Genomic DNA, 27778 nt, shown 5'->3' with positions numbered 1-27778 from the left:
TCTCCTCTCATCTTTCGTCCACAGAAATGGAGAACTTGCATGAAGAAGCTGTGACGATCGACGAAACGATTGAAATCCGTGTCACGAGGTCAGACGACGATCGTTCCGTTTCATTTTTACATTCCACTAACCGAATAACCCTCGTAACAAATCATTTGTAACAGGAGATGAAAAGAAAATACAGACGTGGTACGCATTAAAATACAAGATACTAGGATGATGATCTTTATTAAAATTCGCCAGGCCAAATATGGCCGTTTTTACAGTGACGGTGAACGCGTTAACAAAAGTCCCCTCGCTTTTTGACTTTACCCTGTATTCTGGAGCACTTAACCAGCGGGGATCAGTTCTCTGGAGATATACGAACTGTGACGAAGCTACTGGAAGAGGAACGGGTCAGAACGGTGTGCATTATCGTTGCAGAATTGCGATTGCAAAATAAAGAATGGAGCCAGACCTCTACCGTTCTTCCCATTGTGCGATGCCCTCGTCCTGTCTCTCTTTCGAAAAAGCCTGTTTTTCTTTTTATTTCTTTTTTTTTTTTACCACCAACCCCGCCACGAACCATGAAGTCATAGTCGGTCCTCGTGATGCAAAAGTTTCGCGACTACAAAAGAGTGGCGGAATTAAAAAAGAGCTCACGGGGGTAAAAGGACGACGGATCATCCTCTACGTGGTTGCTCGAGACGCGATTGCGAACTCGCGTCGTATACCGGGTGTTCTGATCTTTTTCTTCTTTTTCGCTTTTTCTAATACGCCTTTTATCTCCTCCCCAGCTTTGCGGTACATTACGTTGCAAAACTATTTGCCCGCTTCGTTTACTTTTACTCCCTCAATGAATATGTTATGAACTCACGAACCATTACCAAGTTTTTTTATTCCTTCCTTTACGTCGTTTTGTAAATTTTACCCATTAGATATAAGTAGTTGGAAGAAAAAAGGACTCAGGTATTTAGAGTTAAGTGTGGTTAAGAATTGTGTGGATAGTAATGAAACACCCGGTATGTACTGTCACCTGTGTGTGCCTCGAACCACGAATCCGTTCGCAGGAGAACGTCTTTTTCCTTTGTGTCGGTCGTGCTCCCGTGCCTGCTGCGTTTCGAAGACCTTTCATATCCACAGCCTTATTGTCGCATGTAAATATGTGAGCACGATACGTAGGGTAAATGACTCGCACGGCTTCCTTCCTTCGGGTAAACAACGCGATTTCCATCGCACGGATACCTGAACGCGAACGTACTAGACGAACCTCCAATATTTTTACCTAACTAAATCATGGGCTATTTAATTATTAATCAACCAATCGAATCGTAAATTGAATGAAAATTTCCGTATCTAACGAAGCCTTATTTGTCTGTTTCAGGTAAGTGGGTCTACGATATCCGGAATAGATCGATCTCGTTCGATGGAACCGTTAACCCTTTCCCGCCGACGGCTGTTCGAAATTTGCTTTACCAACCGATCGTGTTACCTGAACCACAGGTACGTTTGCCGATATTCGAATGGAACGGAGAACGATCCGGGGCCGCAAAATGCGATAGACGGGGTACAATTTCACCCTTTGTGGCCGGTTGAAACGAGCGCGGTTCTGGTAGCGAGACCAGCCAGACTAGCCAAGCGGTTCGATCTTTCGTTAATATTTATGGAAGTCCGGCAAGAATCTTTATTCGTTGGTATTTATGCCTCGAAGTTGCCGTATATCAGCTTGAAACAGACGTGCCGCTCGTACTTGACCTCGACAGGTTCGTTATGCGAGGAAAGTTAGAGAGGAGGAACTCTTCTTTGAAAGTTGCGAATAGATGAATTATACTTGATAACGTTTAAAAGCAACGAAATACACTTCGTTTCAACATCGTAAATTTGATAATTGTGTTTATAAACAATTTTCGTTACCATTTCAGAGGGTTAATTTTACCCTCTTTTTTATTTTATTCTAATTTTCATAATTTACGAAGCCACGCAGTTAGTGACGTAAATGAAAAACCACTCAAGATCCTCAGATTTGTAGAGAATTTCTCGTTTCGTGTAAATCAGTTGACAGGTCGAGGATGAATATAGGCGCACCTGCGCACAAGTGTCACCTGCACGTTTTTCCTCTGCTTTTTCACCGATCCACTCTTTCATCGAGGACGTTTCGTCAAAGCAGGGTCGCGTGAGGCATCTAGAGACCCTTGACACGGTCCTGTTTCCCTCGAGTGTACCACCTACGACATTAGCGAACGAAATAGCGTCGGGAGGGGTGGAAAAAAAACGCCAGTGCATACAGCTCTCTCATTTTTGTCCCGCTTTTTCCACCCTCGTATACATACCTTTTCTTCGTGGAAAATCACGTCGAACAGGTGATCGATCGATTCTCACGAGTTTTCCACGAATAGAAAATAAAATTGTATCTAAATCGAGTTTGGACAGTTAAATAGGATAGATATTTTTATTTTCCCAGGGGGTTGAAATTTTGTCGACTCTTTGGGAATGAAAAGCTGATTCGGATTCGTGAAATCAAAGGTTTGCAGAGTTTGTTTTCGCGATGGCTACCCGGTATAACAGGTCGGTGGCTGGTCTCGCGGTGTGACCGTGCGCAGACCGCGTATATCCTCGCTCCATTATTAATTTCAGACCGATGCAGAAGTTGCACGTGCACTCGGCCACGTGTGGGTGCCCGCAAATGAACGCACTCACGCACGGTGCACTGTCAGGTAGCGGCGTGCGAACGCACCAGCGTGGGCTACGTACTTTAGCTGTTTCAATAACACGAATCGTTGCAGAAATATGTAATAAAAGCGCTTTTGTTTAACCCCTTCGGTCGAAAATTAATCAACACACGTCCAGTTAACTTTCGTCACGAAGAGCCCATAAAATTTGCAATGCTTTAACAAAAGATAACGAGGTGTCTTATGTAATCGACCCGCGATCAACGTAATATAATTAACGAGATCCTCTTGCATTAACAAAAGGTGAACCTCCTGCTGAGAATATTTTTGCTTCTGATTGCACACGATTAAGTTTAATGAATATCTTTTTTTTTCTCCAAATCGTAATGTAAGGCAGCGAAGGTCTCACATTTCTTCTTTATGTTAATACCTCGAGGGTCATTATGATTGGAAATTTTTATATAAAATAGGAATTCATTGTTCTGAAATAATTCAAGGCTGCTCTTTAAGACAAGTCTTTTAACCATCCTTTCTCATTTTAATTCGCTTAACGAGAGTCAGGTCGAGATCGGTGAGAATTGAATTTCCAATTACGATCTGGTTCGAAAGGCCAGCTAATCGATACCATGGGTATGGAAAAGTAGATTGATCTTTGATCCGCGAGAAGCGAAATTTCGCAGTTAGCCGCAGTTAAGCGAAATGTCACGTTAAATGTCATCGATCGGCCAATTTTCATCTCGTTCATTATTTTTTTTTCCTTCATCGAGCTGGCCGCGTGGACTGGTATATCGAGGTCGTTTATAAATTTCGCCTAATGCCCGCGATCGTGGAACCATTATAATAAGGCGCGGTAGCATTTTTTCCTGACGCTCGATTGCGCACGAACCGATTTATTTCATAAGGACCATCGAGTTGAGGCCATTTGTGTAATTTCATCGACCACTTCAGATGGTATTATTCGAAGGTTTCGGTGCTCGTTAACCTGGTAATCGTACATGACGAGTTAACTCGTCGCTTATGGGGCCTAATAACGTGACTTTTCAAAGATTTTGCGTTTAATGGTTACGTGTAATAACCATTATTACCAAAGTTATAACAACGAAGGAAAGAAATAAACGAAAGTTTCGTGGAAATTTCTCAGGCCACTCGTGCTCGCTTCGAAAATATATAACAGATTTTCGATTCCGCGTTGCATCGGGTGGATGAGCGAACGAGGTCGAGGAATCGTCGAAACTTCGCGACCGAAACTCTACAACGATCATCCAATTTTATCCTTCCGGCAGCTGCGCTAGCGCTTCCTCTGCCGGTTTATTTCTCGTTAGATTTCTCGTGAAACGAGACTCGCGACGAGGAGAGGGAATTGCGAAGGCACCAGGTTTCCCTGGAAACGCGTTTGAAGTTTCATTTTGCAACAGAGGGAAAGATCGTGTGGAGATTTTCTTAAATGTTTGAGTGGGTACAGGTCGTTATATCAACCTGACGCCATCCTACTTTTCTTATTCGATTATATGTATCGTAAAGTTGCTGTTTGCAATTTAAAATAACGAGTCGCATATGGTTCGAAAGATGAATAATCATTTGATTTTCACTTGAAAATTTAATACCAATCGTTCACTTGATCTGGGATGACGTTACGTATCGTATCACCTGACGATCGAACGCTTTCCAATACGAATGAAAATATCTTAGCTTGCGTGTCATCGCTCAAGAAACGATCCCTTCTATTCTCATGAATGAAACGTAATTAGCTACGCGTGGGAGATACGAGAAGGTACGCAGGGACATGCACGATACTCTCCGATCGTGTATCCGTGATCAAGTTAGAAAGGTGGAACGAACGGCAGCGTGGCTGGAAAACCGCGAACGACCGCTCAACTTTGTAATATCCAGGAGAAAGGACTCGGTACGAGGACCTTGAAGTTTGATGGAAAAGGCAGATTAACCTGGCTGACAAATTGATCGGCCTACGATATCCTGCGGTGGCACGAAAACACCCTGACAACCCGGTCACCCACGCGAATTAACCTCGTTCGGTGTTGAAAACTTGCCCTAACAGACACGACTAACGTTTCAATTTCGCTGAAACGTTCGTCGAGTTACCTTCGGACAAATCATCCTCGAAGAGTGATCTCGGTATTTGCGAATGTTTTGATAGGAGGAAAATTGGTCGGTCGCGAGGAACGTTGGCGAAAACACGCGACGTCAGCTTCCGCGCATGAATTATTATCTGGTTCAGCGACGCCGATTGCGTGGTGACAGAGACGCAGACACGACACGCCGTGTCTATCCGTGGCCCGGAATGCGAGCAACGAAAGCAAGGTTGATCCCAAGGCGATTGCAAACGATCATTTCTGATCGATCGTACATACGCACACGCCCCAGTTTCCCTGGCGCGTGAATTTTTTTTCCACGCTTTTCGTTCGCTACTAGGCGCGAGTGAAAGTGCTGTTCGCGTGACATTTTTTCCCTCTCACCAGTGCGCCGACTTCAGTTTATCTCATTTGCAATCTGCTTTGTGTATCGCTCGGTAATAAACAATTCGTGGCAATTTGGAGGAGTTGTAAATCATCGGCAATATCTTGTACTTCTAAACAGTACCCAATCTTCAAGGATCATTAAATTCGTGGTATTAGGTACCGTTGGTCATCGTGAAACGAGACACCATTCGTTCTTCTAATTTTCAGCATTCCAATTCCTTCGAACGGCTGTTTTTTAATTAATTTTACCACGCCTAATAGCGTTGATTATCTTAACGAATTCCAGTTATTCCTCGACAAAGATGCTTAACAGTTGCTCGTTCGATGGAGGAAGACTCGTCTAATGGAAAGTCGAATTCCGCGACGCGATAGAACGCGTTGCTGGCCAATCGTTTCGTCTCGGGAAGACAGAAATAAATTGGTCCAGGTCGGGTTCCGATGTTCGAGGCGTGTCGCGAGACAACTAAATTCAGCTTCGAGTCAAAGGGAGAAGAAATTATGAGTCTGTCAAGCCTTTCGGCTTGTGGCTCGCGTATATGCATAAACGGTGTAGCGAGTTTCTCCACGCTTAATAACGGTACAAAACGCGGAAGCGATTGGCACGCGACTCTCCGCTTATCTCTGCTCGACAACCGACAATCGCTGGTCAAACGTCTTTTTGGACAGGTACGCGTTCTCCTTCGATTGCAAATTGCTTACTTGTCTTTTTACCTGTCGTTATCAAAACTTTCAACGCGAGCATGACGAAATCATTGAACGCGACTGTTGATTCGAAAATCGATGGCCGTGACTGCTGGGGGCTCGAAGACTGATCATCCGTCCGTTTTATTGGACGCGTGAAAGGCTCGTTTAATATTAATCGACGCGTAATTAAGCGATCGTTAAACGACGTCTGCTATTCTATTCGCGGCTTCATGTATGATTTACGAGCGGCTGACCTATGGGACTGTGTAACCGTACACAGACAAGTCTGTCCATCTCTCGTACTTTCAATCCTTTCTAGTCTTCCCAACGAAATTCTGAATCCTCACGCTTGATTCTCCGGTTTCACCTGATTACTAGCTGCCTGAACGCTATGTCAAGTAGTTTCGCACCTTTTCTGCGACACCCTGTACACGGTCAGAGCACTCGAAAAAACCAAGTGCATTTTAGGGACGCGATAATTAGCTCGGTGCATACATTGGCTTCTTGGTTTATTTAGGCAGTAAGAAGAGGGGTAGAATTTTCCAATTTCACCGTTTTCTTTTTTTTTTTTTAACGCAGCAAGACGCTCGTCCCGTACACTCTAAAGGGGTGATCCATCGTTTTTCTTCAACCCTCGACGAAACTCTTTGTCAAAGCTCCGTCGTGTTTTTTTCAATAACACTTGGCCGACCCTTTCGCTTAACGCGCTTTTTCACCTCGAAACCCTCGGACGTGCAAAGGCCGTGCCGTGTGTCGTTGCTGCTGCACCCGCGTAAGCCAGTCTTTAATGCGTCTGCCTGCCTCGAGAAAGGTTCGATGAACTTTTCTCGGGGAACTTTAAAGGTGAGCGTCCCGTTTTCCAACCATCGTCTCTCGACTTTTCGACCGCCGCGCCGCACCCAGTAACCTGGCTGGACACACTCCGCCTTCTAATTGCCATATACGATGAAACTTTCTTTATTTACCCTCGATTCTCTTTTTACAGGGTAGATACGTTCTCTTTGATGTCATATCCGCTTTACGCTTCAACACCTGTCTCTAGTATCTACGTATTCTCCCACGTTCGTTGCAAATGCAACAGTTAAAATTAAGAGTAATTCTGTTTGAAAGCAAATAACTGCCAGGTAAATTGGATTTCTTTCTAAATTACACTTAACTAGACAGAAATAAGAAAGACCGCGAATCGTTCACCTATGCTACTCCTGGAACGGCCAAGTTTCCAGGGAAACGCAAACAGGTCTAAAATTTTTTCCGCCAAAAAAGGGAGCCTCCGAAGAAAAGGAGGAAAAGGACGCAGCAGGCTATCGTAACAGGAGGACGATAAACGACGTGGCAAAGCGTTGCGACGAGCGACGCAACGGGCTGGATAATCGTGACGCTCCATTGTTGCACCCACGAACGGGCCCTTTTCAGTTTTGCTGCTGTGCCAAGCAGAGGTTACGAGGATCCTGCTGCTACCGGTGGTGATGATGGAAAACATCTGCCGAGGTTGCAAGACGAGACGATCGAGATGGACGCAAGTGTGGCGACCAACTCGGAACACGCACCCACGCTTTTATTTTTTAAGATACCTGGTGCAGCTGCGATTTCGATAGTCCTTGCATGTGAGGATGTTTCCCCGGGATGGTTGCATTGTCGTCTTTTTGATAGCAGGTAAACATACACCGGGGGGTACCGAAACACCCTTAGAATCTTGGCATTCTCCGCCCCCTTTCTATCTCACCCCATGGGAATTCAGAGAAATCTGCTCGATCAAAGTTCTCTTTATACGCTCGAGAATTATTTCTTTCCATTACAGTTTTTGCAGCGAACCGAGAAAATGATATGGTCGTTGCTGATGTAATGTACATATAAAATAATCCGATTTCTAGGTGGGTACAAGCAGCTCGAAGGTTCTCTGTCTCTCTTATTTCTGTCTTTGAGCAACCTTTGAATAATATTGTTGAATTAGCATAAAAATCGCGCTGGATATTTCCAGAGGTTTAAACCGAGAGTTTCGGAGGGAGCGGTCTGGAAAGTTTGCAAATCGTTAAAAGAAAGGATAACCGTGGAATATTTTGTTCCGCGCGCGTAATATCGTTTCCCTTCGTTTCCGCTTCCTACAATTTTCACGTGGCTGACCGCTCGATTCCCGGTTGTTACTCAACGAGCCGAACGAGGAAAACGTCGTCGTCGTCATTGTTTCTCGTCTGGTCCGGCAATGGAACGGTGTTCGGGATCGAACGATCGTTTTGATCGAGTCGTGGCGGTGAATTAAGGTCGTCGTAACAGAGATGGAAGCGTTTAACGCGTGAACGCTCGGCAACCGAGATTTATAGCCGTTGGTAAGCCGCTACTTGTAATCGCTTCACGGCGACCAGCCGTAGAACAAATCGCGCACTATTCGCACAAAGAAAGGGAATCACGGTTCTCCGTTGGATTTTCTCGCTTTGCAACCTTCCCCTCTACGCTTCTCGCCGCACCTTTCATCCCCTCTAACTGTGCGTTTACATAAACAAACGGCGAGTAGGTAGACGGCGCGACAGGTGTGCGACAATCGCAACGGTAGCACTACTGGATTCTGTCACGACAGCTGTTTTACTTTGATAATTAATCTCCCATTAGAAAATTTCTCTACATTCGATCTCTATATCGAATTATTGAAAAATATTTGATAATCATCGAAATGGTTCTACTATTCTACAAAAACGAAAGACTTGTTTGCCGTTTCTTTCGCTCGGCTCGGATGTTTTGTATGCAAGAAGATGAACGCAAATTGTACGCATGATCGATGAATAAAGAGGAATAGTTGAAAGAAGTCGGAGAGATCGTAGCCAGACAAACTAGAAACTGCATGAACAGGGAACGGGAAGAAGAAGGTATCGTGAATGGGAATTATTCAGGCTAGCCGCTCAATGAAACGTGTTTCTTTCAAATTCTGGTCTGGCTTTGTTGCTGGGTCGCACGCGCACCGGATGTTGGAGGCAAGTTCATTGGAATCTAAATCATTCATCGTTGTACCGTAGATAGAATTTAATGCTACGAATTATCTTTGGAAGGTTTTCAAATATTTAGAATGTTATTTGCAATTTTCTCAATTCATTTATTAATTGATCTTTCGACTATTCCTGATACATACACAAGTTTAACAAGTACCGGCGGTGATCGAATTAGCTGGTAGCGGAGGTTCGATTTTTCAAAAGTAGTTTTCTCATTACCGGACGAGGACAGGTCAGAGGATGGAATGGAAAGCCCCGTCTATGGCAATGGGCTGTAAGGAAGGCTATGGCCGTCTCTCGATGAAAGGAAGGAGCCTGTTCCACGTCCATGAAGGTCTTCCTCGTCGGCCTCGGCTTCACGAAGCAAGTCACTCGACCGGGCCAGGCCCGTCCTTTTCTCACGGCCGTGGATCGACATACCTAAACCTTCCATCAACAGCTGGCCAATCCCTCGGGGAACCAGCTGCGCTTCCTGTCGACGACAAGAGTCATCCCGAAATGCTCCTCTTTTCTCTATCTCTGCTCGGCCCCGTTTCACCAATATACACTCCACTTCTCGACTTGCTTTTTGGATCAAGTGCACCGACAAAATGCTTCGCCGGTTCTTCTCTTTGAAATCCTCACGAAAATCCGACCCGTTTCCTAAAAACATCCCCCTTTGTGCTCGAAGCTCTACGAATTTTCGTTTCGAAGCCGAACCGACGATAATTCATTCTGAATCTTAAAATTTCATCGATAATTTGTTTATCACTTATTTTCGAATTCTTCTTCCTGTAAGCATCGTCGAAAATTTCAAGCGAGGAACAACGGATCCACATTCCAGCAGGGAAAAGGAGCAAAATAACCGAAGAAACATGGCTTAGCGTTTCTCTACCCAAGGATACGCTCATCCATTATCCTAATTGGAACGTCTACCCGACGAAGGAAAAGAAAGGGATGATCGAGATGAAAAAAGAAGGGCTAACGAGATGAACAACCGAGAACCACGTAACTGTCTTTCCTCGAACGCTCTGTCGTGCGTTTCGCGTTCGTCAGAATGAAGAAACGCGTGAAAGAATCCGTATTCCGATCGGTTGCGTGAAAATAAACCGACTCCTTTTCACCCGGTGAACGCTCGAGAGCGACAGTGGTCGAGTTTCGTAGCTTTCGGTGAAAAAGTGAAATCCTTGCTAATTTCGTAGTTGCACACCGGTGCAGTTGCAGATGCAATTACGATGATTACTCGGTGTCGACGGTGCAACGCTTACTCAAAGTTTTCTATTAACCGTGGTCGCGGAGATTTACGTCGATCCTTCCCCCTTTCGAATCGTCTTAACCTGCATCGTGCACGGAATATTTAATTGTCTAGCTAAATTACATTGGAATCAACGAGTAGAAACCTTTCAAAAGGAGGGTCTAAAATCTAGAAGCTCGTTCGTTTCAACTTTGTTGCCAGGTTACTGGAAATTTTCGGAGTTTCCGAAAATTAGAAAACGACGGACGTTTGTAGAGGGAGGTTGTCACGAGTCTCGCATAAAGAGAAACAGGGAATTTCCGAATTCACGTGTCACCCGTAAACCGTGGCTGCTCGAAATTGCTTCGACCGGCGGTCGTGTCACTCGAGATGGGTCAAATCGAGGGATTTCTTCGACAATCACGTTTCCCGCCAACACTTTCAACGATCGTCGGGCAAAGAGAAACGTGCAAATTACTGAAAACGAACGGGAATAGGAAGCGGATGCGATCGCGATAAAAACAATCTTCGGGCTGACGTTCTCCGCGTTTCGAAGCAGCAGACTCGAATTAATGCGAAATTAATAACCGGTGAAGGTAATGTCGTTTTATGATTGAAAGGTGACTCGTTTCTCAAGGACCTTGTTAGTCTGTGATTTTGCAGAATGTAACGAATGATGATTTCTTGTGCAAAAATGAAATTTTTTTCATTTTTTTACTGAAAAGCAACAACAATTTTAGAAGAGAAGGTCCCTTGGTGGATTTTTTCTTCTTCCACGCGAGCATTCTTGTTTTCTATGAAGAGATCAACACAAAGCGTACCATGTGAATCCTCGAACGGAAGTCGATGGTCGTTGAAGCTTTCTCAATAGGTAACGACCTCATACCTGAAAAAGACGACCTTTTTCAGTACCTGCAAGGATCGATTCAACGGAACAGAGTGCTCTCTGTGCTCTTTCCGTTTCGTTCACAGAGAGGAAACCGGGAGTACGTTATCGGGAGGAAACGCGTAAAAATTAGCGTCCACCATGGTAAAATGATCGAATTGCTGGCAGACACGCGACGACGATCCGCCGTTTCAATACTCTGCTCTTCCCTTCGAGAAACGGACGATTTCAATAAAAACATCGGGAAAGAACGCGTTTACCTTGGTGGCCAATCACGGATATTCGCGAACTCTTCTTTTCAACTTGCACTGCTGCAAAACACGCCACTTGCCGAGCTGATTTCGCATGATTTTCGCAAATTTCTTGCGCTACATTTCCAGTTAATTTATTTTTGAATACAGTCTGTCGTGTAGCTGATAGTACGCGTTAAGAACTGGTCATTCTAGCACCTCTTTCTGTTAATTTTATTATGGTGCTCGCATAAATTTCAACTTGTCATTTTTATTGCTAAAAATGTACGTTTCATCCTCGACAACCTAACGCGTCGTACCTCGACTCTGTTATCAGTGATTTGAAATGAAACGGCACCTTCAAAGGAGGTAGATATTACGAACGCGCGAGTTTCTCAAGCTAGAAACCGATCCCGGGGAGAAACTTTTGCGACGACTGTACTTACGTCGAGCAGGTATAACATCTACCTATGCGTGTGTAACTGAAAGGGAAGAAGAGAAGATAAAGGGCAGGTGCGACTGTACGCGTAGCTATACATGGTGGCGTGGTTTCTGCTGAGAGATACGCCTCTGGCACGAGGAGAGGAAGACTATATCCAATTATTAAAATTAGAGGCTCCGTCGCCTTCGGTAAAACACCATGGAAAGCGTGTACACGGTGCAGCTCGCTCGTTCGTTCTCTCCTTTTCGTAGCTATCCTTTTTTTTTTTTCATCCTTTCGTCCCCTGTTCGGCTCACCTATGCACATACTTCGTGTTCTAGCAATTTTCTATCGAATCGACGCGACGCGTACGTTGTTACGGTTTATGAAAAAGGATGATGCTTTTCGGGAAACGGGAGACGTTCAGCTTGCCACTTTTGTTCCACTTTTCTTTCGCCTTTTTGTTAGCCAAGGAACGAAAGATCGATACCAGGCTACCTTCCCCTCGCGTCTTTTCCGCTCGGTACCATCCACCAAAGTTTTCTGCCTCGCCCCAGAAAAAGCAACGGCAACCCGGGATAATCCATCAAATTCTTATTCGAATTCGAATAAGAAAAAATGAAAATTTTCCAAAATTTGTAAGACCGCTTTGATATTTTGTTCAATTCTGGGAGCCTAAATATTGACTTTAATCACGGAGGGAAGCTCGTTGAATTTTGGTGAAATGCAGGCGAAAGCAGCGATCGCGTATGCAGATTCCATGCCCGGAATAGCTCGTCCCTGATGCAAGCGCATACTCGTGCATCCTCTCTTCGGTACACGCGACACGGCAATAATTAATACGTCGCCGCAGCCCCGCTGAAGATTTTCGTCGTGTAGTCGGCTGCATCGATGCACCGTTGCACCAGTAGAGAGCGTTCAGCCCCCTTGCGCACGTGTGCAACTCTCTCGCTGTGGTCAATGTCGTCGTCCTTCTTGTCCCAGCACAGTGTACCTACCTCTCTTATTTTGATACTATCATCCTTTGAAATTCGCGTTAAAGTTAGGCGCGTCTGTCCTCGTCCTTAGACACGGTTGCTCTCGCACCTCTCGCACGTCTCCCGGCCGTGGTCATTGTCCCTTCGTAGCACTATCTGTCGTGGCCAGGCCCATGCATTGCGCGATGTATAAATGGATCTAGGTGGCTGGCATCGCGTACCGATCGTCTCCGATGGGAGAAAGAGGCGGAGAGTCAGATGGAAGGAAAAGCAAGCGGGCAAGACAAGACAAGACAGGGCAAAGTCGTCTTCTCGTTCTTTCTCTCTTCCTCTGGCTGGGCCTGACAAAAGCCGACCTTCGAGCTGACATTCACTTCACATCCAAGCCTCTTCTCTCCTCTCGCTCTTTCTCCCAAGCTACCTCGGCTCCCATCCTCCTCGTCTTCTTACCGGTCCTCCTGGACCCGACCACCGGAGATAGCCTCTCGTCGAGAGAGGACTGGACCCGAGCCCGAGCACAAAGACCCGTCATTCCGGCCGACTCGCGTGTCCTTCCTCTCCTCGCCACGTCGCGCCGTCGTGAAAACAAAGTTCAGCCGAGGAGAACCGTCTCTTCGCCAGCGTAAATTCCAATCGTTAGGACGGATGTCCTTCGGGTGCTTTATGACCATCGTCGCAGGATCCAATCCGAATTTTCCCGCGATTCTAAACGACTCTCGGCTTCACGCAGGTACGAAGAGGAAGATGTTCTCTTTGGTCTCTAACGGTAAATCGCGACCAGGTTTCTTTGCCTTGTGTCTCGCGTTTGAAGCGACAAGATGGCTGAAAGGGAACATCTATACTTGGGTTTCCCAGAGGGGAGAAAAAGGTTGCGAGTTTACCACCCAGCCAGATGTAGCACCCAGTGAACTTTGGGAAAAACTAATGGAAACGTGGTTTGAAAAATTTCTCCAAGTCCTAATCTTGGACGATTAAAGCGGAGCACAGTGCTACTCTATCGGAACGAGGTGTTTTTCGAGAATATCGTAATCGATCGAAACGATCCCGATAATCCTTATTGCATACCGTGCAGTTAATCCTTTGAGAGGATAACAAGAGGCTCCGATTACGTTCGTACCGGCAGAAGATTATCGAACCAAAGCCGCAGCGTAATTGTTACATTTACCTCTACTACTCCGATACGTTAAAGCTCGTTGGAAACGCGTCGAGGATCATATTCTAACCTTGGAGAGGAATCATTTTCTGAAATTAATCTTCGTAACGCAATTTTCGGATGAAGAGAAAATGAGCAACGGAGTTGGGGGGGGATTGAACGGGAAACGATGGCACGAATGGCATCGGCTTGCCTATTTGTAATTACAGTCTCGCGATCTGCATACAATGTGCCGGCATTCTGGCATGTCGCTCGAGTTGGCAACCAAGTTTCACGATGACCTTCCTCTTCTTCCTTCTACTCCGTTCGCTCTTTTTCTTCTGGCGAGAAGCTCGTTCCGGCAATCTACTACGCTCCGCTCAAAATTCCGCGCCGCGCTGCGTCTCGTTGCATTCTCGTCCGGTGTACGTACTCGCGTTGCATCGGCGTCGGCTCGTAATTTTCAACTCTTCTTTGTTGAACATTGTTGCTTCCCGGTTCTACCGTAGATAGGAAGCTGCGGGAAAGCCAGGTAGATGCCAGGCCGGCTTCCAAATCTACTTCGAATCTCAGGTCAGAGAGGAGGCAAGCTTCTCCCTTCTCCTCTTTGTCAAGCGAGTTTGCCGCTCATACAAATTAAATACCTGAACGGTAATACACAACGATTATCGTCGACAGGTTTCATCCCTGTCCGCGCCGAATCCTATTTAGTCTCGAATTTACGACATCGGTTTTTCGGCTACGAGCATCCCCGAGGAGGATATTTTAACGAACGAACGGTCGGTCCTCGTGCGGTTTTTGCCAGTTTTCCTGGAAGACTGTTGCTCCTGCTTCGGCAGAAATGGTCCTGTTCCATGACGCGGATGATCGAACCAGAACGTTTCCTACGCGATTGCACGAGGAATTTCGTCATTGACCCCGAAAATTCGCTTCGATATTCCATGTAAAATTTATACACGATCCAGCCGGCCGACAAAAGTTTAAAGGGGATGCACCATGCGTCGTCGAAATGCACTCGAAAGCGCGTGCAGCGTGCACCCTGGGATATGTCGTAGCCGGTTGCAGTCGGGTGCTCGAGTTTCAAGAGGAATTTAATTATCCGGCGCTTTTGATGCTATTATTTTGCACGATATTACGCCGTAATTATCCCGTTCGTCTCAATGGGCAGGCATTAAAATCTCCGGCTTTTTTTTTGTTTTGTTTTTATTTCTACCCCCTTTTATTTTATCATTTTTCCATCTCCGCCACTCGGGCTCGTTCGAATGCCTCTCGTTGCATGGTATTACGATTTTAATTTCACCGAGATTGATCGTTCCAGCGGTGTTCGTTGCCCTTGAACGCGTCGCTGTTTAATCCATCAACGAGCGGAAAATGTTGGTTCGCGAATATTTTTCCCTTCCATACTTTCGAATTTCGTCGGTTCGTCGACGAATTATCAATATTTTTCACGTTCACTTTTGAAGGAGATAAATGAAAAGAGAAAATGATTTTCCAGTCGAGCAGTAAGAAATTCTTCGTAACACTCCGGTTGGAGGAAAAGGAGGAGGTGTTCGGGCTGACGCGTTGAATTCAACGGCTACCTATGATTTTTCTACCAAGATAAAAAGCGTCGATATCAATCTGGTGGTTTAGGCACACCTGAATTCTGTTTCTACGCACAGAGGTGAGCCGGAGGGAGAGACCCTCTCTCTCCAAGCCACGAGGCTCCTTTCACCTTTCCCTTCACCGTCCACCAGGGCATTTGTCATTCCGTTTGGTCCTCCTCCGGGTGTCCGACTTCCTTTTACCTGCTGCGCGCTCCTACCTTCTCGCAGGCCACCGAAAAAGGGCTCTTCTCGCCAGCTTTGGCCTTGAACCTCTCCGCATTCCCTCTCGCGTTGAAGAACGTCCGTTCCTTTCGAAATCCGCGTGGCGGACTTTTATTCCGTCGAAACCCACCTTCTCGCTTTTCCCTTTCCTTCTGTAGAAGAAGTAAAAGTGTTGGACGTCCAGCTCGGCTTCGAGCGGAGAAAGGGAGAGAAATGCGCCAGGTTGCGACTCTATGACGTATTATTACGTCTACTTCCTCAAGGTGTGCGCAACGAGCCGCGGACTGTCTACTCGTAAAAATCGAAAAGGAGAAATTGATTACTGTTTTTTTTTTTTTTTTTTTTTTTTTTTTACGTCGTTTCAAATCTATTTCTTGTATTCCAAGCACTCGTGAGCGTTTTTGGGATAGAGATGGCGCAATTTGAATGTCGGCACTGTTTCGTTTCTCATGTGGGAAGCACTTGGGAGCGGTTTGACTGAACCCAAGATTCCCAGTATTCCGAACGTTTATAGGTACCGCATCGAAAGTTGAGAATGGCTTCGTCGAATTTCGGAGCTGGAAAGGTTGGCCAAGCAGACAGACACCCGTCAGGCTGACTCAACGTCGGAACAGCTGGTAGAGGAGGGATACGTATATGGGAGAGAAAGAGAAGCTGTTACATAGCTATCCGTGTGTGCGTGTGTGTGTCTAATATCTGATTCAAGCGAGGAGACTGTAGGGACCGATCCTTCATGCTGCGTGAAAGCCTCTGTACGCGCGTATCTTTAATGAATCTCTGCTGTTATCGATTTCTCAGAGAGCCTGGTCCCTCTCGAGCATTACGAAAACCGCTGCTGCCAACGCTGCGTATTTTCCCTCGATAGAATACGGATACACTCGTCGTCAGATTCCCTCTGCGTGTGTACTGACGCCCGCACGCGCACGTATTCATATCTTGCGTGGTTTTACGTAATTTGCAAAATACGTACACGTCGATCAATCCTGATACACGCACGCACTCGTTCCTTTCCTGTTTACTTGTTTAATAATAATAAAAGAAAAAAGAAGCGCCAAGGCAAGGCTGTTGTTTTGCATCGTGTGCAACGTGCAGCGTGCAGCGGGGCCACGTTGAAAGATGATCGGCAATTTTCTGAAATAAAACCACACTCGGCAAATTGTGCGAGTACCTTTCCGTGCATCGATAGCGCGCGGGCACGTATACATTTTTTTCCGGGGTTAATTCGACGTCCGACCGCCCTGGGTTCAGGGAGCGGTTCGCGAAACCCCATTGCACGAGGGAGAACCCTCGTATCCCTTCAACTGTTGGTCCTTCTCTCTCTCTCTCTCTCTCTCTCTCCCTTGTGCTCCCCTCTCGTCTATGTATTCTCTCCTTCCCTCTATACAACTACAGTCCCCCCGGGTAAACGTTTCAGCATTGGGTAGGCTTAGACACACCGGCGTAGGGAAGACGGAAGACTAAGGATAGAATGGAAATGCACCGAATTTTCTGCTCCGCCCTGCTAACCGTGCGATCTGGGAAAACTCTGGGATATATAGCTGCGTCCCTGGGAAACTGGGAAGTTTACAAGTTTCGCGATGTTAGAAAAAGTTACAAATTTTGGAATGGAGTAGGAAATCGAATAGCATTAAACACAAAATTTTTGTAGACAGTTATTATTAAGTTTCAACAATCATTGTACATTTTGTAATTTTCATATTTTCTTTTTATTATCGATAACGATATAGAAGTTGAAATGGTACGCCCTACGCCAGTGGGCGATAGAGTAGAGCATGGTTGCGTGGCGCAGCAAGCGATGGGTACGCTACTGTACCCACCGTCTTTTTTCTCCCCCCTCCATGGGCGGCGCTCCATGCGCGTCGCAGTCGCGGAGCGTTCACGGGCTCAGTCTTCGTTGGATCGTCGCCGAGTGTGTATCGTTGAATCGTGGCGCTCGTTCTACCCTTGTGCGTCGATTCGGCGTGGTTTTTCGTTCGCCTCGCCTCTTCCCTTTTCTTCTCTTTTCCCCCGTCCCCCTCCCTCCCTTCTCCCAACCTCCCCGAAGCCCTTTATCGTTTTCGTTTCTTTTATTGTTTAATTTTAAATATAACCTGTACTTTGTTTCTCGTACACGGACAAGGAACCGAGAGTGGTGAGTTCTATGTTACATGCGCGCGCAAGCTGCTGGTCGCGCAGCGGGTCGGACCAGTGGTGAAATACGGCGAAGAAGAAAGATAGTAGAAACGCTGTGTGCTGTTGTGCGTGCGCGAAGTGTGCAATATTTTGATTACCTCAGGGATAAAAACACCACGCAAGCAAACACGAGGGGCATCGTGAAGCTGGTCGAACACGTTGCGCGAGATATGGATTGGGCTCTGAAGGCTCGACGAACGTAAGTCCTCTTCTCTGATAAGCCTGCTCTTTTTCCTACGAAATCGCACGATTTCACCGCGCGATTACCTCCTATCCTCCCCGCTCCGAAACGTGCTCCGAGAAGATCCGAACGTGTTTCCCCATACGATGATCGTTCAACCAGTGATCTTGTTTTCCTATCACCGTGAAAGTGTCACCGATTTGTTCAGTGATCAGGTCTGTAATTCCACCGACGTCGGGCAGTTTCCATTGTGTCGCGTTTTCGAGACGAGTGCATCGGAAATGCCTCGTAAGTACATGCAGGCGATATCAAAGCGTCGCATTCAGGCAAAACTCAAACGTCATTCGTACTTGTGTCTCGAGGTCAGTGTTGTTTGCCCAGCCGTCTCGTCGCTTTGTATATATGTTGAAATCGACCGATTTGATACGCGAGAAAAATGAAATAAAAGTCAGTTCTGTAGAAGCGTCGCGACGTGTCATTATTCCCTGTAATCGCGCCTACGCTTGAATTTCGTCAGTATCTTATCGCGAAAAGTTGTTCCTTTCAAATCTTCGATCTCCGATCGTCGTGACCTCTGCCGAGATTTTTCTACTCGGACTTACGCGCCTTCTCCCTCGCTCTATGTATATATTCAATGGCCTTTTATCGCGGAAGGTTAGAATACGATCTTTCTAAAAGTGACGGTAAAAAGTCTCGATATCCGTGGAATATCAGATAAGCGTCAGCGATCGATACCTACGACCAATCAAGTTGGACGTCAAAAAAAGGAAATTGAAAACAGTGGAGGAAGTGCGTGGCTCCGATTCGAATCGACGCTTGATCTATGGGTTCTTTCGTCTCGTCTAGCGGTAATTCGAGTCGCAAACGTGTTCGTACAACATATGATTAGGTACTCGTGCCGATCGTGGCCGCGACTCGATTCTCCTTTCTCTCATTCATTATTCCTTTTAATTCTCAACGCTCGTTGCGTAACGTTCGATCAATACCGACAATGTCGCGTTGTCGAAGGACGACGGAAAAGATGTGTATCGCTCCTGCGGTACAACGCCGACGTTGTTGCGTTCGAACCGAGTGATTTTCGGCACGGAATACAACGGGTTAAGCCGTACACGGGCTACGAAACAGCTGCTCGTTGTTTAACTACACAACAACGCGGCGAGTTCAGGAGACGCGTTAGCCAGCATTCGATAAACGTCAGGATCATGTGTAGACAGGATGGAAACTGACCATGAAACAACACTGGAACTCGTAGGGAGAGATTAAGATCTTTAGTATAGCTTTCGGAGTTTCGTTCGTCAAAGTGTTAGGGAAAATAAAGAAAATTGAAATGTTATGCAGGCTTTGCATCAAAGCTGAAATTCAACTACGTTTATTCTATAACACGGAGGTGTTAACGATCTAGATAGATGGAAAAGATCGCCTACAAAGCTGAATGTGTTTATTATGGAAACATGTAAGCGTAAACGGTGCACGTTTTCTTAATAAATATCGCGAAAGAGCGACGCCTATTTTCGTTTGAAACTCAAGTTGGAAATTCCTGGCGAGGGGAAGAAAATCCCGAAGCTAGGAATATGGTCGAGGGCTTTGTCGCGGTAAGGGTAGATTTTCCAACGCGGACAAAGAAATCGATGATTCGTTCCGTCGTGTATCCGATAAATTTACGTCGCGTAAGAAAAGGGCGGATTTTTCGAGGGTAGAGATCGGTTGGCTGGAAAAGCCAATCGAGCTGGCAAGAGAAAATTTAAAAAAAGAAACTTAGCTTAGATGAATTTCATGGTTATCAATTTCGAAGCTCGGAACTCGTGTTTCGCGGTGGCTGGAAAATTCGCAGAACCGGCGATATAGAATCGTCGCTTCGTATGCAGCTGGTAGACTTCCTGAATATGATAATACTAGCGCTAGAACGGTAATATTCGGCGAGTCTGGTGGACGGGACAATGGTGTTCGAAGTAGAGGCGTGACTGGCATAACGCGACCAGCCAACAGAGATCCGTTTCCTCGAAGAAGCTCTGTTGGTGGTTCTGCACTCAGGATGTATTCTACTGTTCTTTGTTCCGTCGAATAGCTGCGAACACATGGCTTCCCGAGTCCTCTTCGAAATTTTCTTTGCAACACGTGTCGTTCCAGGATCTCCATTTCCATTTTTACGATCCTTCTATTTCGAACGATGCACCTGCAGGCACCTGTTTCTTTTGAAGAATCGTGAAACGCGTGTGCAAAGCGTTTAAGTAGGTATCCGTGATTGGTCTTGGACGATGATCTGTTTGGGAATTTAATTAGAATCATTTGTATTACCAATTTTTTTGAAGTTATCCACCTGTTCTCTCTGTCGAAGAGGTTCAATTTTCATCGCGTTTCGTGCAACTTTTCAACCCTTTTATAAGAGCAAATTATCGGGTCGAAAATGTTACTTTATACCGGGTGAAGGGTGTACCGTTACTGCTTCTTTCCTGCGTTGCTTCGCGAACGAAGACCACGGATAAAGGCAGTCTCGTCTCGAAATACACACCGAAGCACAGCCAGTGGCGTGTGCGTTACACCACGTGTTGTGTGGCATGCTGCTACTGCTGCTGTTCTTTGGTAATAGAACACCCGTCGAAAGGGAGGGCATTTCCTTTTTGGCCATGTTTCGCCTCTTCTGGTAACGGCGTCGAGACGGCGTCGTTGGTCCTGGAATTTCTAAAGCGCGGAGAAACGCTCTTCAAGCCCCCGGGAACAAGTGCTCTCGAGTCGTTTTCCAAAACAGCATTCCGTGCTCCAACGAAATTCTATTCGCGAATGGTTCGTGCAGCGAAACGGAGATAAATGGAAACGAGAGTCAGCCAACCGATGACGAATTCGTGAAAATTTGGAAAATTTTAATAGTTGTAATACGTGACAGTCGTTCAATTTCTGTTAGATGTATTCGTGAGATATTTATGTAGTCGTTTTCTGCAATCTATAAGCTTTATTTTGGCACAACACAAGTGCTATTTTGTGATAGTTTTATGTCATGAAATCGTGTCAGATTTTCTACCTTTCAAAAGTTAGCGTATCGGAGTTGTCGTCGTTTTTGACAAACCTTTCGTGATTTGTCTTTCCTGTCGATTTTCCGATTTCAAACGAGAAATTATAAATTAAAGTCAGTTGATACACGTTGGATTTGACATAGGAAACAGGTCACGAGAGGATAAAATCAGGAGCTCTGTCGAACATCTGTTTCGAAGAGACTGACGTCGCTTCAAGTGTTCGGTATTGGTCACAGCTGTTAAGGTTGTTCCCCGAAAAGTAGCCAGTGTCTCGTCTTAATTTCCCTAAGTTGTTTCCTAAGTTCCTTCAATTTTCTCTCCAATCTGTCTACAATCTATTTGGAGACCATTGGTCGGTCATCTTCGACCATTACCCAAACATTCTTTTATTTATCGTTTTACAGGGGGTCTGATTCATTACTTATATCTTAATCACCATCATTTTAAGGGTTTAACTACCTTTCGAGTGGAAATGCAATTAATACTTATCACTTTAGCTCAGAACTGTAAGCTCAGAACATTCGTGTTTATAAACGCAAGCGGTTAGCCTCGATATTACAACTGTTCCCATCGAGCGACAGTGACGGTAAAGGTAAACGTCGATGAAGACGATGATGATGAGGATGATACTCTTTGGGATGAGTGGGTGTCGGTTTATATTCGTAGGCGAAAATAGCGGCGCTAACGGCGTTTGCTCGCGTCTAGAGAAAGCTTTAAAGTCGAAGCGGAGCGGATTCACGCTCTTAGACCGTGTCGTCATCGAGTAGCAGCTGTTTTCATTCAGCCTCGCCCTTCTTAGTTGGCGACTTCCTTTCCAGCACTTTTAATTAACGTGCACGAGGCGTGCTCTCATCTCCCTTCGTCTTTCTCTCGCGTTGTTTGCGAATCTTCGTTTTCTTTCACGCTGTAGCCACCCTTGTACACCGCGCGTTTCTGCGTGTCCCTTCAATTATCTCCTCGCTAGCCTCGAGAAACTAACGCAACTCGTCGCGTTAACGAGCTATTTCCGGTTTAGAAAAGTTTTCATCTTGAACCCTTTCGATGGACATCTGGAAACACACTTGTATACCGTGTAATGAAATCATTTTTTGCGTACTGGATTTTCGAAATCTTTGCGCAATCTCGTTCGAGTCAGCTCGCTTTTACTTACGCACTTCCGAGAATACTCTTTCCACGTCGCGCGGAACAGACATCCTTCGACGAGAAAGAAAAGATTTCGCAAAATGCAAACAGCGAAGCGAGCCGCGGGGTAAAGTGGAGAACCCTGTTACCACTGTTTCGGCCTTGAACAAAGCTAATTATTTACCGAAGACCGCGACGAGCAGACATTTGCTTGATCGTCGAGTCAACGAGAAGTCGCGTACGACATAATATTGAACTTACCTCTCTCGCAATCGTCCTCGCTGCGACTTAAAACGAAGACGAAAATGGACGAGCCTCTTTTAGCGCACTCAGACGTTGTGCCTTTTTAATCAAAAATTTCGGGTTGACATTTTTAAACCGCTCGATAGTGTAGCAAGTTTGTCGAACATTGCAGTCGTCATTGAAATGCAAACACCAGTGGGATCAATTGTTTTCGACGACGAATCTCTAGAAAGAAAGGGGCTAACGTTGCTCCTTCGAGAGTTGTTGAGGAATATAAACGCGAGAGGATTATTAATCACATTTCATGAAGTTATTAATGACGTAATTCCTGACACAATATCCCACATCGTTGGCGAGAGAGTAGCGTTCGTTACGGTCTCAGCCGGTCGCCGGTTAATTAAAGTCAGCCCCTCGTCCTCGGTACTGCGTTAATTGCCCGCCACTCTGAGGACCCGAAGCGTCTCTACGGCAGACCGAGAGAGGCTAATTTAATTAACATCCTGCCACTCGCAAACGGCCTTTTTGGCCTTTTTCAAGGATTTCTAGAGTACACGCTGCTCGATGCTTTGATACCTCGTAACGTTTCATGGAGGGTGGTTAACCGTTTCAGTGCAATGACTGGTCGTAAGAAGAAAATTTCAGCATGGACACACCGATACTGTGGCAATTACAAAACCGAGAAATTTTCTGTCAACTTGTTTTTCGACTTTTCTCTTTTCTCTTGCAACATATTGCACCTGGGAAGTCTCGAGGTTACACAGCCGGCATTTTTGCAAGGCTCGCCACGAATTTCTGAGGCTCTGCTTTCTCTCAAGTCTACTTAAGAAACATTTTCGCTAAAGTGTGTGTCTGCAAAGCGTTGAGAGAAAACGCGATGCTCGAGCGTTATCTCGCGAGCTTTACGGCCAATGAGGGAGCTCGAAACGCATTCCTAACAAGCCCTAATTGGAAGCTTGGACCCTCGACGTTCGTCGTTTAGAGGCTTGAGAACGAGCCTCCAGAACAGCGCAGCCTTCCTGCACAATCGTATCTCTTCTCCTTTTAATTTCCCCCTTTTCCTTTTTCTTGCTCGTTTCTTCAACGATCCTAACGTGTCTGCCCTGGTTCCACTTACCACTGAACGTAGGAGGTGTTGTGTTAACGCTAACATTCAGTTGCAACAAGGTAGCGTGTAACAGAGAAAGGTAATTAAACGGTAGGTTTCTTAATTAAGATTAAATCGCGTTATCGGTGTTGTTATTTGTGGTAAGAACTGGTCGTATTTTGCGCGGAACGTTCAAGTTAGCAGATTTCGCAGCCTCGAGTTGAATTTATCGATCCATTGGCGTCGAAACGATCTTCTTCCGGTTCGAAACAAATGGCGGCAATTCCGGGCGAATTTAAATACAATCGAGAACGGTGGCAAACGAACAGAGCACCGGCGATAAATCGACACTGTTGCCTCGTTTTACTCGACTCCGGTGAATTCCAGATCGCGTGGCTCACCACGTTGGCGTCTTCGTCCCCCGATGACCCACTAGTAACGCCAGATGCCCGATAAAACACCGAGAATCTACGTCGTAGCCTCTCTGTTTCGAATCTACGACCTGGCTGCCTCGATATGCACACAGGAAACTGATTAATTCGCGGTTGAATTCTTCATTCCCTTTGTTTGAAACAGTCTACAGGAAAATAGACGCAGATTAAATCCTCTTGGGGTATAGCAAACTCTTTGATCAATGATTCATTCTCAATTTATGGAAGGTGGATTTAACGCACACGATTAATAAACAAAATTTCAATAAATGTGTGTTCATGTATTGCGGGACACGCCCTTTGTATACCGAAAGGGTTCAAGCGTAATTCGACCAATTAACCAATAAAGCCAAGTTAAATCGTCGAAATGAAAGACACGCGTAACCTAATGATTTTTCTCTTTAATTATATCATTACGCTGCAATTCGTGCACGTCACATACCCACGAAATAAATTAACTCTTCGTTACACGTACAAGGAGAAAGTAACTCCCTTTCACGATTAAAAAAATGACTCAATTACCGATTAAAAGGGGAAACTGAATCGAATCGTATTTGTATCTCGAAGAAGATACTCGTAACAGGTGTTGGAGATCATTTTTCAGCAATCTCTGAGCGCGTCGAAAGCATTTTAACATGCTGACATTTGAAAACTTTAATTATCAAGGTTAAGAATAGTTGATTTATAATATAATTTTTGATAGCGATCGTCGGTTTCCTTACACGGCTATTGAACGCGTTCAAAATTCATCGCGCGTGGTCGCGGTAAGAAAGAGGAAAAGGGCAAAGTGGGAGGCCAGCTCGTTTCGAGGGAGAGGCTTTTTCGTAAGCGACGATAAATATATTTCCAAACGTATACGAAACGGCCTGGAACGACGGCTTTTGCTGCTACCACCACCGTCGACTGACCCATTTGTGAAACCCGCGCGACTCGCGTTGCCACACACCTTTTGCCGTGTGCGCTCGATTATTACAACACTTTTACGAATTACACGGGTCTCTTGGCCGAGACTGTGCCACTACAGGGCCGTATCTTTCTTACTTTTTTTCTTTTCGTGTCTCACGAATGAAGATTCCTTTATCTTTATTACTCTCCATTTTATGCGATGGATGCGCGATGAATTTTACACGTCTCATCAGCGCATCGCAGTCGATATTCGATTATTAGAATAGGCAAAGCTTTCCCGGTTTTCGGAAAACAACGAAGGGAAACGATCGTCAGAGAAGAATAGTGAAGTCGGTGAAAACGGAGTTCGGTGGCGTGATAACGCGTGAAAACGAAGCTGTTGCTCCGAGAGTAGAGAGTGACTACAAAGGCCTTTGTACGATTTCGTGGCGCGAGCTACGTAGAAGCTGGTATCGGTCAGAGCCCTCGACGCTCGCGGCTTTATCGAACGCACGCGATATACAAGCCGATAAAACGCGTATCGGCTCGTGTAATTCGCCGCCTGCATTTTTCCGCCGCGCGATGTTGCAAGCGCCGTGTCAGTAGGTTCTCCTTACTCGATTTTCCTTTGGCTCGCCTACTTTCGTGGAATTTCGTCCTTCGAGCCGTTTCATTGTCACAACGGTTCTGAATTGATGAAATTTCAATGCAACGCGTCTTAGAAACTCGTACAAGAAATCATTTCAAATATCTGAATAAAGAACGCGATGTCTTAGGTGTAGCTAATATGTCTATTCGAAAGACAAACAGACGACTCACGGTCATTAGAGACACGAGAAAAATCCTACGTCACGCGCGTCTGACGTTTTGTCGTTTGCAAAAATGAAAATTCACCTCGACTCGAGATGTATTTTCAAGCTTCGATTGCGTAAGCTACTTGGAAAATTGATTTCTTTTCTTTTCCAACTACGTTCAGCTGGAATCAGTGTCTGCTCGGCCGAGAGACGGGCGAAACGTTGCCTAAGCCGTAACGAGAAAGAAAAAGGCGGATCAGTGACGAAACGCGTTCTTGATAACTTCTAAGCCAACACCTTTATTCCAACTTCGAATTACGAGAAGATAAATTCAAACGGTCAGATTCAAAGATCCTTCTCTGAACTGACGTCATTCTGAAAACGCACAAGTAAGAACGTCTCTATTTGCCTTTTACAAAAGACTCGCTTCCAGTCCCACGACCTTCGCACGTTGCATTCTTACGTATGCACACGATGGACACGGTTCGTTCCTGCCCGTGTACACAAAAGTCCCCGTGTTCGCACGGAAAATGTCAATTTGCAAAGCGGACGATCCGCTTGCGCAATGCGCTCCAACTCGACGAGACTCGTTCGTCCGCCAGTATCGACGTTTCGACTCGAAGCCAACTTCCTATAGGTTGTTCTTCGAAACGGTAAGAATTCTAAACCATTAGATGACAATTTAACGGGTTGACCGTCGCGTCACCCATGGGTGACGTTTCAGTAGAAATCTATCGGCCGTATCGTTAGAAATTAAAATGGCCACATTAGACGGTACGGCGGGCTCGAAGGATTAATTGGTTCCCACATTCTTGCGACACGGGTGAAACTTGTTAATCGAGCCGAAATATTCGAGCGGTAGGGTGCCATGGGATTAGAAAATGTTTCGTTCACAAAGAGACGGGCCAAGCCAGACCCCTTTGTTACCGTCTGAAGGCTCGAACGTGCCTGCACGGGCCATTTCGTCGTTCCTCTCTATCCCTTCTCTCTCGCCGAGTTGCCTTTTATGATTCCTTTTTATTTATCGTCGAACCCGAAAGTCTGCTGCGTTCACAATGGTCCCGTACACGGTATGCGGGCTTCGAGATTATACTCTTTCCATCTTTATTCTTTCTGCTGGTTAAAAAAAAGGGACGAACCGCGAGCGAGAAGGGATGGAAAAATGTTGTCGTGAAATCGTTTTCCTCGTGGTCTTAGGATGACTATCTTTCTACGAATTAGCATCCAGCGACCTTTTCGATTCGTTCCGTCAACGATTTAGGTAGAGATCGATGGGTCGCGTCGTGAGTCGATATCATTCGTAAATTACCAGCCAGAAGCGCTCTGCTTTCCCTTTCCAAGTCTGGAAAGGTCAGTTTCGAGGTTGTCGGACAATTTTCTCCGTTTCGTCATCGCAAAAGAGAAGACACCGTGTCTTTTAGCGAACGATCACCGGCTGGAAATTACATGGTTCCGACGATCTGCTCGGTAAAAGGGGAATACAGAGATCATCAACTCGATGATTGTCTCGACTCGATTCGATTCGATATGCGGCAAGGTAATAATTGACGGGTCGTGGACGCCGCGCGAGATAAGGGTTGCTCTAGGCTGGATTAATTCAAGAAGGTTATCCCTGTTCTGTGAGAAACTTCGCGACAAGCCAGGTTTTTTTCGTAACTCGTTTACCGTTCGACAGGTTTCCTTTTGAATTCATTCGGAGGTGAAGTCTTCTTTCACCGGTCGTTCGCAACCCGGACGCTTTCGCAAAAGCTTGGACCGAGCTGGTGGCGCGTTGTTTCGTAAATTTCAGTCACATATTCGCGGTCACATATTCGGCTCTTTTACAATTAATGAAAGGAGAACTCGCGCTGTTTCGACACGGCTGTCGACAAAATGCTTGACCAACGAGAGAACCTGAATTCTTCGTTTCAGCCGATCGACTCACGTTCGACTTTTACCTTGTCTCTTTCGCCTGAAATTCGATGCCCGATCCTCGGATAATTGAGCATCTCGAGAAGAGGAGGAGGCATCTTCCTATCATCCTCGCACAGTAATAATCGCATCGATCGATCGTCGGTGCTCGATCATCCCAAGTAAACACGTATTAAATCGATCGATCGATTATATCCCGAGTATTCTTTAAGACAGCAGGCTTCGTTTGTACTCATTTGCTGACAATAAGATTCGAAAGGGAAACTGTCTCTCGGGAACGAGGACACCGCGATCTCGTAATTTTCAATCCTCCTCTCGACAAACGAGAAAGATCCCATGATACCATAAGCAGTCATTCGTCGTCGGTACTCTTCGCGTTTATTGCGATCGATGATAGTCTTGACTCACTTGGAGGGAATGTCAGCCGACGTGCCTGACAGTTTACGCTTCTCCATGGCCAAAAAGTGAACGCCGTGCTGCGATCGCGTCCGAC

The 27778-nt window shown here is 45.7% G+C and overlaps 1 protein-coding gene across 7 annotated transcripts in view; it reads left to right on the top strand.

Moving 5' to 3' along the window:
• LOC117607965 (protein gustavus) overlaps positions 1 to 27778 on the top strand; it is a 137520-nt gene that overhangs the window by 88753 nt on the left and 20989 nt on the right. For 2 of the 7 annotated variants that reach the window (XM_076693374.1, XM_076693373.1), the window contains exon 2: positions 1364 to 1482. The exons of 3 other annotated variants lie outside the window; for them this stretch is intronic. In XM_076693374.1, coding sequence (XP_076549489.1) covers positions 1406 to 1482 — 77 coding nt within the window. In that variant the 5' untranslated portion in view covers positions 1364 to 1405. Of the gene's footprint in view, positions 1 to 1363; positions 1483 to 17322; positions 17826 to 27778 lie in introns of those variants that run through there. 2 more of the 7 variants (XM_076693370.1, XM_034332291.2) reach the window with 2 other exon arrangements.

Source organism: Osmia lignaria, chromosome 3, assembly GCF_051020975.1.
Source record: "Osmia lignaria lignaria isolate PbOS001 chromosome 3, iyOsmLign1, whole genome shotgun sequence".
In the NCBI taxonomy this organism is placed as follows: Eukaryota; Metazoa; Arthropoda; class Insecta; order Hymenoptera; family Megachilidae; genus Osmia; species Osmia lignaria.
Note: the sequence above shows the minus strand (reverse complement) of the source record. Positions and strands in the feature narration are given on the sequence as shown.